The sequence below is a fragment of the Rhododendron vialii genome, chromosome 7a (assembly GCF_030253575.1).
Source record: "Rhododendron vialii isolate Sample 1 chromosome 7a, ASM3025357v1".
In the NCBI taxonomy this organism is placed as follows: Eukaryota; Viridiplantae; Streptophyta; class Magnoliopsida; order Ericales; family Ericaceae; genus Rhododendron; species Rhododendron vialii.
This window is the reverse complement of record NC_080563.1, coordinates 3,679,419-3,697,267: the sequence shown is the minus strand read 5'-3', so window position 1 is coordinate 3,697,267 and position 17,849 is coordinate 3,679,419. Positions and strand designations below refer to the sequence as shown.

Sequence of the window (17,849 nt, the reverse complement as noted above, 5' to 3'; positions counted from 1 at the left end):
CAAAATCGAAACCGAACCATCTTTTAATGGTTTGGATTGGTTTGGTTATATGAATTTTATGGGTTGGTTTGGTTCTTCAATTCTTAATCCGTATGTAGTGGTTTGGTTCTTGATTTACTATAAAACTGGACCAATCCAGTCCGTGCTCACCCCTAGTTGCGGGATTTGGATTCTAAGGGCCCGTTCCAGAACCGAAATAAGAACTTATTTTTTGTCTAATAAGAAGCCTTGTTCCGGAAAATAAAAAGGTTGGTACTTATTTTGGAAGAATTTATATAGGTACCGATCGGCCGGGGAGGGAAATCGTACCGACGGCGGCGCCGGGCCGTCTCCGGCTACCGGACGGTCGATCCGAGCCGTCCAAAAATTCTATAAAAAAAAACCGAGGAGGCTTACGCGGGAATTAATAGCATCCAAGGTGTGTAGGGTGCTTGATCCGAGCACCCCTTTTTCGTGTGAAATCATATACACGAAAAATGGGTGCTTGGATCAAGTACCCTACACACCTCGGATGCTGTTAATTCTCGAGATTGCCCCCTCGGTTTTTTCTTATAGAATTTTTGGATGACTCGGATCGGCTGTCCGGTAGCCGGAGACGGCCCTGCGCGGCCGTCGGTACGATTTCCCTCCACCGGCGCCCACTCTCATAGCAACAGTCTTATTTTTTGTATAAGGCAACTTTAAGCTCAAAAATCATGTGTTTACGCAAATAATTTTCTCATCACTATGGATTTTGTTTGATAGATCTCATTGAGATCTTTAATACGGTACAAAAAAATTTGAATTTTTTTTTTTCATTTACATTTTTTTTGAGTTTGAAAATGTGAAAGAAACTTTTTATTTGGGTTTTGTGGAATGACCCTTCTTATTTTTTTAAATGAGAAGTTTCAAAATAAGTACTTATATTTTAAGAAGGTTTCCGGAACGGAGCCTAATTATTGTACTTTGTATTATCTTATCTCTCTCCACTCTTTATCTCTATCTCAAATTATTACTCTTTATCTATCTCCAATTATTACTCATATTTCCAATATTATTTTATTTCTCTTTATGCTCATTACTTACGAATACAAATTCAAATCTAAAATCCTAAAACGAACAGGCCCCAAGTGTCCGGACCAGCCCTACAGCTCTACAAATCTTGATACCAATTACACCACTCACTTGCGACGGTCCCAATAAAAATCGGAGCAAGAGAGAATGGTGATTTTGCTAACAACGAAAGGGTGTTTCCGTAATAGTGTTGCCTTGCATTTTAGCTGGTCGAAGAAATCGAACGTCCAACCAGCAGCTGGGAAGGAAAGAAGTACTAGAGCATTCACAATGTAATTAATTAAAATTGAATAACCAAAAATTATCACATTATATTTTAATTATTCATTTAGAGGTTGTTAAAGTTAGCAATATCAAATCTCACGTTGTTTACTTTTGCCCATAATCAAAATGAGTTAGCAAAAATTAAAATCTAATGGTCAGTTTTTTTCTTCTCAATCTAATGGTCTACACTAAATATCATTCTAGTTAAATAAGTAAAAGTGAAGAGCATTTGTTAAGATTCATAGAGTAATCAATATTGTTAAATGCACAACCACTTGCCAAAGTGAAGAGTGAGTTTTACCTACCAATAAATGAGTCAGTTTTACTCTAGGTGTACTTGATTAAGAAGATGTGGGATTCAATAAATTTAGTTATTTGCAAAAGGTTGCTAATTTTGATTATCCAAATGCCAAAATTTGATAAGTTGTTAAGGTTATTAAGTTTGGTTATTACAATATGAGCATTTTTTTGAGTATACACTGCTAACTTTAACAATCTTTTTTATTTTGATTATTACATTGTGGATACTCTAATGTACAACCCCATCTATGTTAACACATTCAAGTGCACAAATACTACTTACATTTGATCAGGTCTCCAAAACTCTAAAAAGGACAATGAAATTTTCAAAAATTCTCCCAAAAAGTAAAAAAAATAAAGATGAAGTAAATTATAAATTCTCCTCCCAGTGTGGAGATTTGGTCTCCAATATGTAGATATAAAACTTGGTAGGTGATGCTCTCCGGTGCACGTATACACTCATAAGCGTAGGATCCAGACGCAGTTAGAGCTAACGTCTAGTTTCACTTAACTTTTTCTAAAAGTTAACATTTGATTTTTTTTTTTTTTTTGCGTTTGTTAGTTTTGCACCATTTTTTTGTGGATCGTTGATTCATCTCGACAAGACAAATCAAAAAAGTAAAAAAAAAAATACTTTTATCCAAAATATTTGAGAAATAACCGTTTTTTATTTAGTAAAAAAAATTGGGGTAGTTAGAGGACAATTGAGTTCCTATTTTTAACATGATTTGGCATGGAATTGGAGATCATGTAGGACGGAAGTGTCCTGAAGGGTTGTAGTGCCCAATCTGAACCGTCCAATGTATTTCAACAGGATTTGAGTGCCTAATTTGAGCCGTTCAAAGTGTTTTAACAGCCATATGTCAAACATTATTACATGCAGATACTTACATTTGGCACATGTTGCGATTGTTGGCAAAATCGTCCACGTGAGTTGGTATCGTACTTTTCTTTTATTTTTTGATCGGGAGTTGGTATTGTATTGTACTGGAATAGGTTTTTTTTTTTTTTTTTTTATACTAATTCTAGTGTCCATGTCCTCTGATCGGACCGAAAAGAAAATTAATTAAAGTATGCGTAAACTGGTCTGGATATCCTAACCTTAAAAAAAAAAAAAATAGTAGTGCTTTTGCATTCGGTGGTTGTATGAGAGCGACGGTAAGGAGTAGACACATAAATATGTAGAGTAGTACTCATTAGTTTTCCAAAATAAGCCTCATGTTTTCTTATTCCTCTTCTCGAGCCGAACTAATAATCCACAAAAAATTGACACTAACAAATGCGATTTTTTTTTTAATAAGGAGAAAATGAAAAAACCCCAAACTTTTTGAACATTGAAATCCTCTAAATTCTCACTTTCTAAATATGGAACCTTTTAAAATGATTGATTTATATTGTTTTTGGACGGCGAAATATTTTTATTAATTTTTGAAGATGATTACAAAATGATTGATTTATATAATGCTTTTATTTTTCATGATGTGGGTAGAGAAATTACTACTACTAAGAGGAAACAAGAAAAAGTGAATACCTTCTAACCCAGCAATTTTCTGTCAATTTATAAACAACATAGTATTATATTGCTTTTTGCAAGAATTAACACGTCAAGAACTACTACGTATTTCACTAGAATCATTCTCAACGTGGCTGGCTCTCTCTGTGGACTAAGCCCTAATTCAGAAGCCAAGCCTAGATCATATATGAATAGTACCTAGCTAAAGAACTCATTGGTACAAGACAAATTTGAGACGAGAAACAAATTGAGTATAGCCCTCATTCATATTTCATGGATCGCTCATGGCTTCTCTTCTGTCCAACTTCCACGAGCAACGACAGAAGCGCCTCGCAAAATTGGGAGGCATCCACTTCTGAAGGATCGTCGTTCAAGGGTGAATAAACCATCCAACCGTGGTCCAACTTCCGCTTCGGCCGAACGACGACCGAGCCGGGGACCTCCGCATCGCGACAAGTCACGAGCCCATCGCTCTTCTCTCCATACCTCACCTGAAGCAGCTGAGCGCAAGCAGCCATTGCGGCACCAAGGGGAATTATGACAGGGAGTTTGGCAGGTGAGCCCGCAGATAGTGTGGGAAGCTCCGCGTGTGCAACTCGGGATAACGTGGCCAGAACTGCAGGAGAAATGCTCGCCTCTGTGTGGCAGGAAACAACAGGGAGCTCTCTTGGCAGATGGTTTTTCCTCAAGAATTCCTTCCTCTTCTCGTATGTTAGGTCTTCTAGTGATTGTATGTCACCCTTCATCACAGACGTTAGATAATTAGAATGTCCTTGTCTTGTGCCAAATGGACAAGTCATATGCCAGTAAATGAAAGCTCGTTTACGTTGTCATGTGATTATAAACTGCAGCAATGGAATGGAGTGGACACAATTGTTCATGGTGTATGATAAATCATGTAAATTAGGAACCTGTTCTATAACTCTTTTACCAGTGTCCAAGAATATCAAGGTCCCTAGACGCAAAAGAGTAGTTTCATTGGCCATGCATATTCTGATTTAATTTCAGAAGACACTAGAACTGATGACTTATTTGTCCATCAATCCCACCAGAAGTACAAAGCACTCTTAACTCTTAAGAAAAGGCGTATGGTGCTCTCTGCATGCATGCGTGTTCAGAAATGCAAGATTGCAGAGATTGATACAATGAAATCTAGAGGCAATCAAGTAAGATTTGTAAAAAAAGAAAGAAAGAAAAAGTATAACAGTTAAGTAGTGACAAAGGCGTACTTACAACAAAAGACAGCAATCAGTAAGCAGAAAATAGATCACTAACCAAATACCTTCATTACTTTGCAGATCAGGATCTCCATGAGTTTACGCACATTAACATAATCACCAAGCTGTCCTGCTCTCAAGAGATCTGAAGCTATAGGACTACCGCCGTATGGACTCTGTGCCAAAGCCAACCCAGCAACCTTATCTTTCAAATCAGTCCAATACATGGATAAAGCAGCAGCGGCATCTACTCCCCCTTTGCTATGTCCAAGAAGTAAGACACGTTTATTGGAACCCCAATAGATCTCCTCAATGCACTCTTTAATCTCTTTGGCATTTTTCTCAACCGAAGCCTGAATATTACATGCTTAGCATAGACATATAAAGCACTTGCTTGCACACAAGTTGGAAATTTAACTGAAGATACCTCACTGTGAATCTTGGCAATATGACAGGTCAGACCCATCTTTGAGAAATACGTTTTTGTACTAACATAATAAAGTGGCCCGTGGTTGCTGAAAAGACCTGCAGACCAACAAGAACACAACCAATTAAGGATATAATTCAACAGACGTTGAAGTAGCTCTGAAGCCTGAACAATGAAATAAAACGAGATCCCAATAATTACGTGACAGAATTTTGGAGAGATCTAGCCCAACATCAATTGGCCATAGGTGGAGAGATCTTAGGTGCCGGCCTAGCATGCCAATATTCTGGCCAGGGTCCCTTTTCTCTCATTGTCTCTCTATTACTTCCACGTCTTAGCATTCCACATTATGGCAGGAGAAAGAAATGTTTGATTGCATTCAATGGCCAGCTTAAGTACTACCATTATTGGCTTCTAAAAATAAAAGAGAACCGTAGTTACCAAAAAAAAATGCAGATATTTTGCTACCTGGGACCAACAAGTACACCATTGAGTTGGGTAACTTGTGTAGACCATGCCTGATAGAGGAAGAAGCAACTAAATCAATAACTGTTTAACCAAGATACGCAGATGCAAGCTTATACCAACAGGAAACAGGCTCTCCGTACCTGATGTCATCAATAATTTCCATAAACCTTTCAGTTCCATCTTCAACTGGAGGCATTCCTGGAGCTCTCTGTAGCCAGCCTATGTCATCAGCTGAACCCCGAACCGTCTTTCTTGCCCGTTCAATTAGGCTGAGACAAAAATCACCAGGGAAAATTAAAGATGAACAAATGTAAAAACTACAGACAAAGATATTCTTCTTGAACGAAAGACGAAATGAGAAAATCACATTCCACCCAAAAAAGCGTCAGCTTCAAGCTCTCACAATCCTCATAGAACTTGAAGTTAGTCTACTTTTGTAGCAACTTAAGGTCACAATAGTGTAATTAAGATACTAAGAATGCTAAGTATTTCCAACTACCCACTGTCATTTGCCGAGAGCATGAGCCCTACAAATACTTGTAAACTGTATGATTTTGTTCTGTATGAGTTCCTTGTAATTCCCTCAAAAGTAAGGCACTCATACATGAGCTGGTTTGCCCACAATTTAACCTTGTGCATTGGCCAAGACAACTCTCTAATTTTCCAGATCCTTCACTATGCATCTAACAGAGCTAAGTATCATTTTTACAGCTGAGGCAACTCACAGCCAACAACATAGTGGTTATGTCTTTAAGACATTGTCAAATAAGTTTTTGTCACAATATCAAGCTACTACATCAAATCACGAATACATATTTTGCCACCAAGTTGAAGGGACTCTATCTTCCCAAACCCCTTCCCTGGAAGCCACTTGAAAACATTTCATACTGGAAAGGAGCACCTAGTCTTATCAGTGATCACCCTCTCCAACGAACCAAAAAACACGAAGATAAGATGTCAAGCAACTGCCTTTCAAAAAAAAAAAAAAAGATGTCAAGCAACTCCATCAACTCCTTAACCTTAAGGAGGACCTAGTGTTGTCAGTGAGAGCCCACTTCAATGAATTAAAAACCACAAAGGTAAGATGTCAAGCAACTCCATCACCTCCTTAACCTCTCAATCATGCACAACAGCACAGCCTTAGAAATGATACCCCAAATCCCTCTATAATTAATTAAGGTAATACTAAGACTCGGGGGCTTAATGGAAGAACTTAGGCTTTGTCCAAAACGAGGAAGATTACAGCTGTGAAAGGTGAACGCCACAAAAATGAAGGCCTAAGAGAAGCCATCAATGAATCAGACAAACTAAACGGGAGCTTGACGTATGGATGAGACCAACCATCACCCCCCTCAGGCCTCAACTCCCCTCTCTGGGGGGGGGCGCTTAAAAGGATTGTTACTTTGTCATTAACCATTATTCTAGGCCCTGTTTGGTACTACAATGCATTAAGTATAGAAGCAATTTATGGCCCTCGAAATGCTTTAAGGTATCTTTGACCGCATCCTTTAAAAATCCCGATGTCTGGAGGCTTGTCAACAAAATGCTCTTTCAAATGGAGTAGAAACTAAGGTGCTCTCACAGGAAACAGCATGCGATAGTGCTTGTCAAGTGGAGTAACCAAACAACACCAAATATCTTAAGGAGGACTCTTGTGTAGAATACTCTTAATACAAAGGTTGTTTAGAGGAAGCCAACTCTTTGGATCATGGATTGATGCAGGCCCTAGAGGCTTTATGGAAAGACAGGAAAGGGGAAGGGAAAATATGAGGAGAAAAAATGAAGTAAAGAAGCTAAGATTAGTTATTGTTTCCCTATCATAGCTTGGTAATCCGTAATCCAAACAAAGCCTAAATGGCTTCCCTTCCTCTAATTGAACATACTGGGAGGGATAGATCTTGTTAGGCCATTTTGGTTTGGTACTTTGGTTGGCATTTCAAAAATCAGGCTAATAACCGCATCTAATTCATGCAGGATGTGCAAAACAAATAAACACTCAGCATACCCCTGGAAAATGGAAATGCCATTTTGGCTAGTCTGAGCAGATTGGATGACTGTGTTAGAACTTTGAGACGAATCTCCATCTGACCTCCTTAAGGTTCCATCAAATATAAGAGGAGCATCAGTTGCTACATTAGCTGATTCAGAAGCTGAAGAAAGGTTTCCACTTGAAGGCATATGAGTACCAACCACAGATACTCTGGTTTCTTGAGAAGCAAATGTAACCATTTCCTGTCCATATGGTCTGCTTGGTGAAGGCTCTACAAGGCCAACAGAAAAAAGAATGGGATGGTTGTCCAAATATTATGCAGGAAAAAATGGGTTTATGGAAGACCACAGACACACATGGAGAAAACCAAAACAAAGTATAACCGGACAAAGAAAAAAGAAAAGAAAAGAAAAGCATGGCAATATCGCCAAAGCCAAGTGCTCACAATACTGGCCTCCCACCAAAAGAACAGTACCAGCCTACATACATATATAAATGTCAGTTGTGAACAAGGTACGTAATATTCTGGAAAACATATCAATGCTACAGCTTAAAGGAAATTCCACTCCATCCACAGAGCTCAGAATATATTCAGAAAATACTACCACATTTTTATGGACCCATAACAACGAAACCAAAAACCTGAGAGAGAGAGAGAGGCACGAACCAGAAAAATCACCGAAACAGCGTGTTATATACGATGTTGTCTCTGCAAGATAGGAAGCAGCATCATTCAGAGCCGGTACAGAAGTAAATAGCTGGGGGATAAGCCATTCATTTCTCAAGCCATCATTGCTTTCCTGACAAAGGGCCACCATTAGAAGAACTTTGGAATGTTTATTGTACGCACAGATCTTACAGAGTGTAAAAGCAGGATATCTTTGAGCCCACAAAAGGATGATATCATGATACTCGTGGAAAACTGATGTCGGAAAATAAGGGAGGTCTAGCGTTTGTGTTGAATGAAAGAAATAGGATTAGGGCTTAACAAAATAGGAGAAACACATTCAAAATAGGGCTGTGAACAGTACCGGTGAACAGTAACAGGGACATAGTATACAGAAAACAGGAATAAAATACAAAAAGAAGAAGATAGATCTAGGAATCACTCCTAGAATTAGGCATGACACCTATATTCCAAAGGCATCGCACCTAGGGTTAGAATTTCATCACACAATTCAAAAGAAAGCTTCAAAGCTCTGCAATTTTACAAATATTCAATTCTATTATTATTGAGGCATAACATCCTTACATATAAACTAAAGACTTCCTAATTTAAAAAAGGAAACTACTAAACTTTTACCTTCTAAAATCAATCTAAACCCAAATAAGACATAATGAAAGTACCAAATAAATAACTTGACTCACAAGATGACCCATGGACAACCCCTATGGCCCATGGTTAGGAGTTTTGAAATTACGACAATACCTCTGGACTATAAATATGCCAGCAGCATACTTAACCTATAATAAGCATAAACTAGACTCTATTAGAACTAGAGACGTCCCTATCCATTAATCCAATTGTTCCAAAAGGAGATTGGCTTGAAACTAAGCAATTTCCAAATGTAAATGCTTCCTTAATCTTGTTCTTTATGGACTGCACCATTCTCCCCTGGTTGGAGAAAACTCGACCTTGAGTTTTGAAGTGCCGAAGTATGAAAATAAACAAGCTTTGAAATTGCATCCATGAGTTGGTATGAAAACCTTGAAGTTCCGCAATCTGAGGTAGCGAGAAGGATAATGACTGGCTTGGCCGATCAACTATGTCATGGAATTTAACTGGAATGAAAAAATCGATTGGCGGCAAAAACACATCCCTCAATTGATCCAAATTGTGGGCATTAAAAAAATTTGAGTTCCTTCTAAAATCATTTGGATTCTCAATGACCAATTCATGATTGATTTGAGTACTCCCCCTCGCATCAATGATCAAGGATTCTATATTCTCAACCTTTTCCACAATCAAAATGCCACTTTGTAACTCATCTTTGTTTCCCTTTTTTAAGGAAATCAAGAGCTGGTGGTGTTATATTTGAATACCAAATAAATAACTTGACTCACATGACAACCCATGGGCGAACCCTATGGCCCATGGTTAGGAGTTCTGAAATTACGAAAAATACACCTGGACTAAAATGCCAGCAGCATAATTAACCTATGATAAGCACAAACTAGACTCTATTTAGAACTAGAGCCATCCCTATCCATTAATCCAATTGTTCCAAAAGGAGTTTGGCTTGAAACTAAGCAATTTCCAAATGTGAATGCTTTCTTAATCTTGTTCTTTATGGACTGCATAAAAAACGAACTACTTAATTGTTATCATGACAATGCAAGAATTCATGAAAGTCAGAACTATGATCAGATTAGGACTTCAGCTCTTAATCAATTGCAACTGGTAATAAATTTCACTTGAGGTTCTCTATATCAACCGATGTCCAGTCATAATCCCACACAATATTTCTTTTGTGACAGTTTCAAGTTCAATAAGTATTATAACACTAATCTTCAAAAAAAGCATTGTCTGTACAGATGTGTCATCATTCCGGGGGGTGAGGTCTCAGAGTGTAGGACTTTGGATGATGGAAAGTCATTGTTATCAAGTGGGTATCTCTTCCGATATAATATATTCCCCCCTCAAGCTGGGTCAAAGCCACCACTCAAGTATTTATGTTAGAATGTGTGTCTATAACATTCCAATCCGAAAACGATGTAATCCACTTTGGGCTAGGCCCGTACAGTTTTAAAATGTTTTTTGTTACAATTAATGGAAGTCAGCTCACTCATATAGGGCGGAGCTTTTCCTACATAGGCAATGTGGGATGAAATGGAACCCCCCCCCCCAAAGCCAGATGTTCTTGTGAGGTCTATGGCTTAGCACTCAGTTTTGTTCCTTTGTACCTCACTTAGGAGATTCAAGCGGTAGCTTCCACTATACAGACCAAACTTTGAAAGGCAGGTCCGTGTCAAATACCAACTTTGATGTTCCCCTCTCGAACCGTAAAGGTATTGTCATACGATGAAGTTGTGGGAAAGAGCTATTGAGCATCGCTTGAGGATGGTGACTACGGTGTCAGAGAAATAGTTTGGGTTCATGCCTGGAAGATCAACTATGGAAGCTATCTACCTATTAAGGAGATTGGTAGAAAAACACAGAGCAAAGAAGAAGGATCTCCGTATGATTTTCATAGACTTAGAAAAGGCTTATGATAGGGTGCCTAGAGACATCATATGGTAGGTTCTGGAGAGAAAGGGAGTGACCAAAGGGTATATCGAGGTGATTAGAGACATGTATGAAGGTGCCGTCACTACCATTAGATCACCAGTAGGGGAAACGAGTGAATTTCCAATCACGGTAGGATTGCATCAAGGGTCAGCATTGAGCCCGTACCTCTTTGCCTTAGTTATGGATGAATTGACTAGACAATTTCTGGAGGATATCCCATGGTGCATGATGTTTGCAAATGACATTGTTCTCGTAGATGAAATCGCTAGAGGTGTTAATACGAAACTAGAAATTTGGAGGGAAGCATTAGAGAGTCAAAGAGTTTCCAGATAAGTAGGAGTAAAACTGAGTATATGGTGTGCAAGTTTAGTGGTACCAGCAGTGCGCATGAAGAAAGAGTGATGATCCAAGACCAGGAGATACCAAAGAGTGATCATTTTACGTATTTAGACTCAATTATTAATAGAGATGGAGAGATTGCCGATGATGTGACCCATAGGATCCAAGTGGAGTGGCCCAAGTGGAGGAGCACTATTGGTGTACTATGTGACAACATGGTACCCACAAAATTGAAGGGAAAATTCTATGGAACTGCCATAAGACCAGCGATGTTTTACGGGACAGAATGTTGATCTATTAAGAAACAACAGGTGAGCAAGATGAGTGGTAAGACCAGACGAGATAGGATTAGAAATGAAACCGTCCGTGAGATAGTAGGTATAGTACCTATAGAGGAGAAGTTAAGAGAAAATAGGCTAAGGTGGTTTGGGCATGTCTACCGTAGACCAGGAGATGCAGTAGTTAAGAGAGCGGATATGATAGCTTTAGATAACAATGCTACAAGGAGGGGTAGACCTAAATTGACATTAGATACAGTTGTGCGCAAAGATATGAGTATAATGGGTTTGTGTGAACAAGTGGCCCTTGATAGAGCTCAATGGAGGAAACGGATTCATGTAGCCGACTCCAAGTGATTGGGACATAAGGCTCGGTTTGGTTTGGCGATGTGGGACTGAATGTCACAATTAGAAAGCCTTCCATAGTGTAGCAAGTAAAGGAAAAATCTGAATAAGCGGGCGATTTAACTTTTCTAGCACTATAATGGCATTTAATAATTAGAGCTGCACTTCAGGAGGCAATCCAAGAGCACTGGTGTTCGGAAACCAGGAAAGTTCCACATGGCTGGGAGCCTAAACGAGAATGCCTCCTATCAGAGGGCAGAAGCATTCGTATTGAAGCTAGCCTACTCAAGCACCCTTTTGGAAATCTTAAACAGCATGTTGCAGTAACATGTGAGATACGATGATTGCAATGCCAGAATGAACAAGAATTACTCAAACTTTCCCAGAAGATATAATCCTTTCAACCTGACAGAACAAAGTTTCGTAAATGACATCACTATGCTCAAGTCACAGATTTCGAGTGTTTCACTCCGAGATGGAATTTCAGAAGTCTACGAGGATGATAATTTACATCATATCCAAGAACATCACCAAAAGAAGAAAACTCAAGAGTTAAAACATTAAAGGGGACAAAATTGCACCAAGTCATTGCAGTAAAAAATTCTCCACTTGTAATGGCATCTAAAATTTACTACTAATACATGGAATAATTACCACCAACGGGGTGCTTGATTCTCCATCCTTCGAGTTTCCAGCATCCATTGTAAGGACAAATTACTACAAAATGCGAGGACAAACAGATGTAAGATTCTCTAACAAAACTGTCAATTGATAGGAAAGGAACTGTAATATCAATGATAAAATTACAATAGCCAGAAACTGCAAGCAGAGTCACATCATCCTTCAGTAGGGCTCTCTGCTCCCGCTTTCAATCCTCACCCTGTGCTCGCGCTCTTGACTAGAGAATTTGAGTACTTTGGAATACTTATAAAAAATGATTTCAAGCTCGCGCTAGCGCATTATGGGACTTAGCTCGTGACGGAATTTTCCTCGCGAACAATCCGCAATTTTAATGGGAATACGCATTTAACGAAACGAAAATCAAAATCAACAGTGGTTACTAAAAATGATAAGCAAGCTGCCATGCATGGTAGTTAATTTCAGTAGGTAGTTAAAGTTAATTTAATCAGTTAGTTGAGTAACCAGTTAAGGGGATTAGTTGTTGGTTTGTTACACCTATTAGCTGGCAAGGAGTATAAAGAGAGAGAGAGAGGGAGGGAAGGAAGGAAGGGATAGGCATGCAATTGTAATCAAAGAACTTTTTTTTTTTTGATAATCACATTTTATTGAAAAGGCACAAACCAAATACAAAACTAAAAGGGGCATACCCCAGTAAAATCAAAACCCCCTAAAAAAACAATCTGGGGCCAAGAAAGAAACAAAGCAAACAACAGCCTATCTAAGGTATATTAACCCTTTACATCGAGAAAACACTTTCCGGAAGCCTCCAGCTTACTCCCAATGATCTGTTCAAAGATGATTTCTTAACTCTTCTTCTAGAACACGGGAAATCTCTAATGGAGTTAACAATATTGAGGGAGACGACATCAACTTGTGTATGTAGATTTTGGAATACTCGAACGTTTCTTTCCCTCCAGATGCCATACACAGTAGCTGCGAGCATACTGGAGAGGATCAAACATCTGAAGTCCTTGGTTTTCAAAGAACTTTGGGAAAAGGTTCCCTCAATTGTAACCGTTTCTGATCAAATACAATCTATCTCCATTTTTTCCCTGATCTTCTTCCATTTCCCTTCAATTCGATCCTCTCATTTTATAAAAAAACCGAAAACATACGTTTAATTCAACTATGTCAGATTCCAAAAAGTCAAAACAATTCAAAACAAAGACCCTAATACATAGTCATGAATGACGAAACCAGAAGAAACTACGAAGGAATCGATTACAGAAACGTCGAATTCAGATAGTAGGGAAGCTCTAACCTGAGAAGAAGATCGAATTTGAACGTGAGTACGCTGATTTCCGTATAATTGTGGGAGAGATTTGATAGCGCGTTGGTGTTCTAGGGCTTTGCGAGAGTAAATTTAGTGGGAAGAAAAGGAAGACTTAATTGGCAAGCAATAACAAGGATTGAGTTTAAATGAGGATTTTACTTTTTACGGATCGGTTCGGTTGGGATCATCACTGGGTGGCGCCATACCAGAACAACCACCGGAATCAGAACCGAACAGAAAAACAGAAACAGAGACTTTAGGCTCTGTTTGGAACCTAGGGAAAGGAAAGGGAAAAGAAAGGGAAAAAAAGGAAGATAAAAGAGAAGGAAAATAAGAGGAAAATGGGAAGAAAAGTTTACTATTCACTACCTTTGAAATTCTTATTTTCTTCCCTCTTTCTCTTTAAACCAAACAATGGAAAGGAAATTTTTTTAATTTTCATTTCTTTTCTTTTCCTTTTCACATGTTTCAAACATAGCCTTAATTACAGTGCAGGTTACTCTATGCGGAAACCCTGCCCATTTGTCGAAGAGTTTTTCGGCCATTAAATTTATGTAATTAATACATAATACTGAATTCAATGGCCGAAAAACTTCGACAGATTGGACCCTCCCAATGGACGGAACACCTGATTCTGTGTCGAGGTGTTTCCGTCTTTTTTATTCTGTTTATCTACTATCATATAATCCTTTTATGTACATTACATCTTAAACCGGGAGACACAAATGTTCAAAATTCAAGAAGGAAAAAAACACCTGGCACTTTGTTTTGTAGTAAAAAGGTGAACTATTTTTGTAGTATATGTTAATGAATAATTAACGTTGGAACATGTAAATCATCTTGGAGATGAATGATTAACTTTAGAGCACATGTACCTTTTTGAATGTATTTTCTTAATATTAAGGAATGATTTATTTAATTTTGGAAAGTGATTTTCGCACTCTTTAAATTATTAATCGCACTTCCAAAAAGAATGCGAAAATCAATATGATCTTGCAATGGCAAGATTAACTACGAATAAAAGGCTCAATTTAAACAAGAGGGACAGAGGCCAAATTACTGAAACTTTATTTTAAAGAAATTCAATTGGCACTTTGTTTTTTGTTTTTTTCCGCCCGAGACTAGACAACATTGGGATGAAGCTGTGGGTATTTTAGTTTCTTGATTATCTTTTCTTCTCTTGTGAGATACTGAATGGACCGCTAGATCACCATATACAGAAATAGAAGTGTGTCAACGGGTTCAAACCAACCAAGCTGAGCCGAGCTTTGTTGTATTCGTGCAAACGAGCCTAAAACTCGAGCTCGAGTTCGGCTCAATTACTAAGCGAGTCGAGCGTCTAGCTGCTCGCAAGCAGCTCGGTTCATTTACAGCCCTATGTGCGCTCACATTTTCTACTACAATACAATCTTTGTGCCACTCTTGTAATTGTTCATTCATGTCTCATGTTCTGAGTATTGGATTTGCAGTGCAAGGAAAAGTGAAGTCAGTCAAATTTGAATTATTCCAATACATATTAGTATCAACTTCATATTTAGGCTTTCTTCCTATCATATCATATCATTCCCCGGTCTCACTCAGCATTACTAGTATCAACTTCAAATGCAGGTTGTTCCCAAGCAGTACTAGTGAAATTTCATGGAAAAGACTGCACCAAACTCAGTTCATCAAAGGCTACGAACGAGGATGCCTTCAAATGTGATCCCAGGTCCAAATGCCAAAGCAAGTCCCCACTCTTCCCCTCCCTCTCTCTTCAGCTCCTCCCTCATGTTCTCCATCACATAGAAAATTGTATTGCTGCTAACATTTCCAAAGTCCATCAATGCCCTCCTACTACACTCAAGTTTCTCACTACCCAACTTGAGGGTCCCCTCCAATCGGTTTAGTATAGCCGGTCCGCCCGGGTGAACCGCCCAGAACAGCTCGTTGAAGTCGGTCAACCCGACCTTGGCCATGAGCTTCTTGCAGAACGCCTCGATGTTTTCCTCGATCTTTACCGGAAGATCCCTCCCCAGTTGGAAGTTTATGCCCTCTTCCGTAAGTCCACCGTTGATCACGTTGTGTGTCCCTGGCAAGAACTGCTGGACCGCGTAGTTCAGTTCCATGAAAGGGGACTCGGACCCCACCATTGGGTCCGCCCCAATGATGGCCGCGGCAGCTCCGTCCCCAAAGAGGGCGGCCCCCACTAGGTCGTAAGGGCGGTCCTTGTTTGGGGGACGGAACCCAAGAATGGTGGTTTCGGAAGTCGTTAACAGGACACGGCTCCCAGGGTTGTTTTCGGCGATGTCTTTGGCAACCCTGAGGCCAGTGACACCACCGTAGCAGCCCAAGAAGTAGAGCATCACGCGACCCACGTCGTTCCTCAGCCCGAGTTGACTCGCAAGGTAGAGGTCACCACCCGGTAATCGGATTTCGCTGGAGGAAACATAGACAACGTGGGTGATGGCAGCTTTTGGTCTTCCCCACTCCTTGATGCAAGCAAGGCTTGCTTCCAGTGCCATTTGTACAACGGCCGGGTTTGCGATTTCGAGCCTCTGTTTGATGGTTGGCGAGCCTTCTGTTGCTAGTTCCGGGTACTTGTCCAGTATCTCCTTGGACATGACTGTGTACCTTGTCTTCACAGTAGTTGTTTTGCCTACCAAAAACAGAGAAAATTTAAAGACCCATAAAAAAAAGTGGCAAAAAGTTATCCAAACTACATTGTGACAGCATTGCATTCATTCTGTTGAGTGTCAACCATTGGGCTACATCAAAAATAAAATAAATTTGCTCATTTAGCACTAGTAATTTTTTTCCCTTGTTCTGCAGTTGCTTTTTGTTCGTCGAAATTAGCTAAGAAACAGACAAATATTGCAACCAAATTCAGAAATTTCGAAGCATTGGTGGAAGGTATTTCGCTTACACAGTCGTTCTAGTTTCTCCTTAATTGCCGAATCTTCAAACTTTGTGTCCCGAAAGTAGCCTTCGACCAAGCAATCCTGAGGAAGGATTTGGCTAGGAAGTGCCTTCCCCAGTGCAAGGACAGACGCCTTTCCAGGCGTTGGGGCGCGTTTGCTTTGCGAAACGTACTGCTTGGGAGGAGCACCACTGCTGCTTGTTTTCGACATGGCTAATGAGCTGGGAAGATGATTCAAGTGTTGGAATGTTGAAAACACTTGATGAAGAAAATGGGTGAGGGTCATCACAGGCTTAAATGGGAGCTAGATTTGTTATTGGAGAGAGGTTGGTGTCAGGCTAGGCCAGCATGAATTGTGAGAAATGCATAGTTAAATGGTTTTGGTATTCTTTTGGGTTCTTGGGACAGAAAGTGTGAATCCTAGTAACAAGGAAAACATTCTTTTCATTTAAACTAGTTTCTGAGTTGTTGAGACTTGAGAACTAAATCAAACTTACCATCCTTTCCTTCCAAAAACAGTCGTGAGACATGCCCTATACTGATGGGATCACTTAGAATTATTAGAGTTCAGTTGAATCCCTTCAAACTAAGCACATGACGGGAGCTGCCAAGAATTTACACAGTGGCAGCTCCAGAGATTTCCTCCTATTAAATTGTTCGGAAATTTCCTATTAAACAAGAAAAGGGTTCAAATCTCTTTATTTGTAGGAAAAGGGTTCAATCACTTTTTTTTTAGGAAAGAGGGTTCGATCTTAATTGAATTCAGTTTCCTACATCTTCTAAGTTACAGAAGCCACATTTGTAACTTCATTTTTGCTTTTTTTTTTGTCACCAGATTGACTCTAATTGATTGACAAAAACATTGGACAAAGGCCACAAAAAATTATCAGATGCGTAAATGTAGGATATGTATCTGGTTAGTGTCTCAGTTGAGCACTGATATTTCTCCTAGCGCGAGTCTGCGGACCACTTTTCATGGGCTCGCGCCAAAGCCCATTCGACTTCCTCCAAGTTCTAGCTTGGGCAGTCCAGTACGTCCATGGGTATTCACGCAATGGTCTGGGGCCCCTCTCTTCGTATGGTGGAAAGTTTCAAATTTTTGGTACTGGATGATCAATCTTGCCCATCGAGTAAGGCTTCAGAATCTGGCCCGAGCCCAAACCATGATCACGCAGGTGGGTTTTAGCCGTTGAAGACTCTAAATGGTGGGTCTGGTATGGCAGAAATGGGTCTAAATGGTGTAAGAAAGCAGAGAGATTTATTCTAGTTCGAGAATAGATTATAAATGGTATAAAAGAGAGCACTGGGAAAACGAAATTTTTTGCCGGGAAAAATGAAATTCTCTCCCAAAGTAAAAGAAAACAATTAATTTACACGCCCCTTCAGAATTCCGTGGAACTTGGCCACCGGGTTCTGTACATCATGTTCCGTGCTAGACCACTTATTAACTCACTAAACTGCCAAATCTTTCCATTTCCCAAGTTTTTCCCCCCATGGATATTGACATAACACAAATTGTTTTTCTGATATACATTTACATAAAATCAGTTATAAGAAATGAAATGGCTTACAAGCA

The 17,849-nt window shown here is 39.4% G+C and overlaps 2 protein-coding genes across 4 annotated transcripts; both read right to left on the bottom strand.

Moving 5' to 3' along the window:
* Window positions 1-3,152: 3,152 nt before the first annotated feature.
* LOC131331775 (uncharacterized) lies at window positions 3,153-13,686 on the bottom strand. 3 transcript variants are annotated; one of them, XM_058365692.1, is made up of 9 exons: window positions 13,366-13,686; window positions 12,078-12,140; window positions 7,900-8,032; window positions 7,248-7,503; window positions 5,383-5,511; window positions 5,243-5,292; window positions 4,775-4,872; window positions 4,413-4,700; window positions 3,153-3,870 (listed from the first exon to the last, which is right to left on the bottom strand). In XM_058365692.1, exons 2-9 carry the CDS (start codon window positions 12,123-12,125, stop codon window positions 3,391-3,393), a joined length of 1,482 nt encoding a protein of 493 aa, XP_058221675.1. In that variant the 5' UTR covers window positions 12,126-12,140; window positions 13,366-13,686; the 3' UTR covers window positions 3,153-3,390. The 3 variants fall into 3 exon arrangements, with proteins under 3 accessions (XP_058221675.1, XP_058221677.1, XP_058221676.1); XM_058365694.1 differs by having other exon boundaries at window positions 7,900-8,027; window positions 13,366-13,621; XM_058365693.1 differs by lacking the exon at window positions 13,366-13,686 and adding an exon at window positions 12,231-12,631.
* Window positions 13,687-14,933: 1,247 nt separating this feature from the next.
* Window positions 14,934-16,807, bottom strand: LOC131331774 (type III polyketide synthase A). Its single transcript, XM_058365691.1, has 2 exons — window positions 16,280-16,807; window positions 14,934-16,012 (listed from the first exon to the last, which is right to left on the bottom strand). The coding sequence occupies exons 1-2, from the start codon at window positions 16,557-16,559 to the stop codon at window positions 15,045-15,047; spliced, it is 1,248 nt and encodes a 415-aa protein (XP_058221674.1). The 5' UTR covers window positions 16,560-16,807; the 3' UTR covers window positions 14,934-15,044.
* Between the last annotated feature and the right edge of the window lie 1,042 nt (window positions 16,808-17,849).

Bases quoted from the DNA above. Each gene is read 5' to 3' on its own strand.
- LOC131331774 (XM_058365691.1), bottom strand. From the start codon at position 16,559: ATGACCCTCACCCATTTTCTTCATCAAGTGTTTTCAACATTCCAACAC. The intron at 16,013-16,279 runs GTAAGCGAAATA...TGTTTTTGGTAG, and splicing joins GGAGAAACTAGAACGACTGT to GCAAAACAACTACTGTGAAG.
- LOC131331775 (XM_058365692.1), bottom strand. From the start codon at position 12,125: ATGGATGCTGGAAACTCGAAGGATGGAGAATCAAGCACCCCGTTGGTG. The intron at 4,873-5,242 runs GTAGCAAAATAT...GTTGGTCTGCAG, and splicing joins GGTGTACTTGTTGGTCCCAG to GTCTTTTCAGCAACCACGGG. The intron at 3,871-4,412 runs GTATTTGGTTAG...TCTGTGATGAAG, and splicing joins TGATCTGCAAAGTAATGAAG to GGTGACATACAATCACTAGA.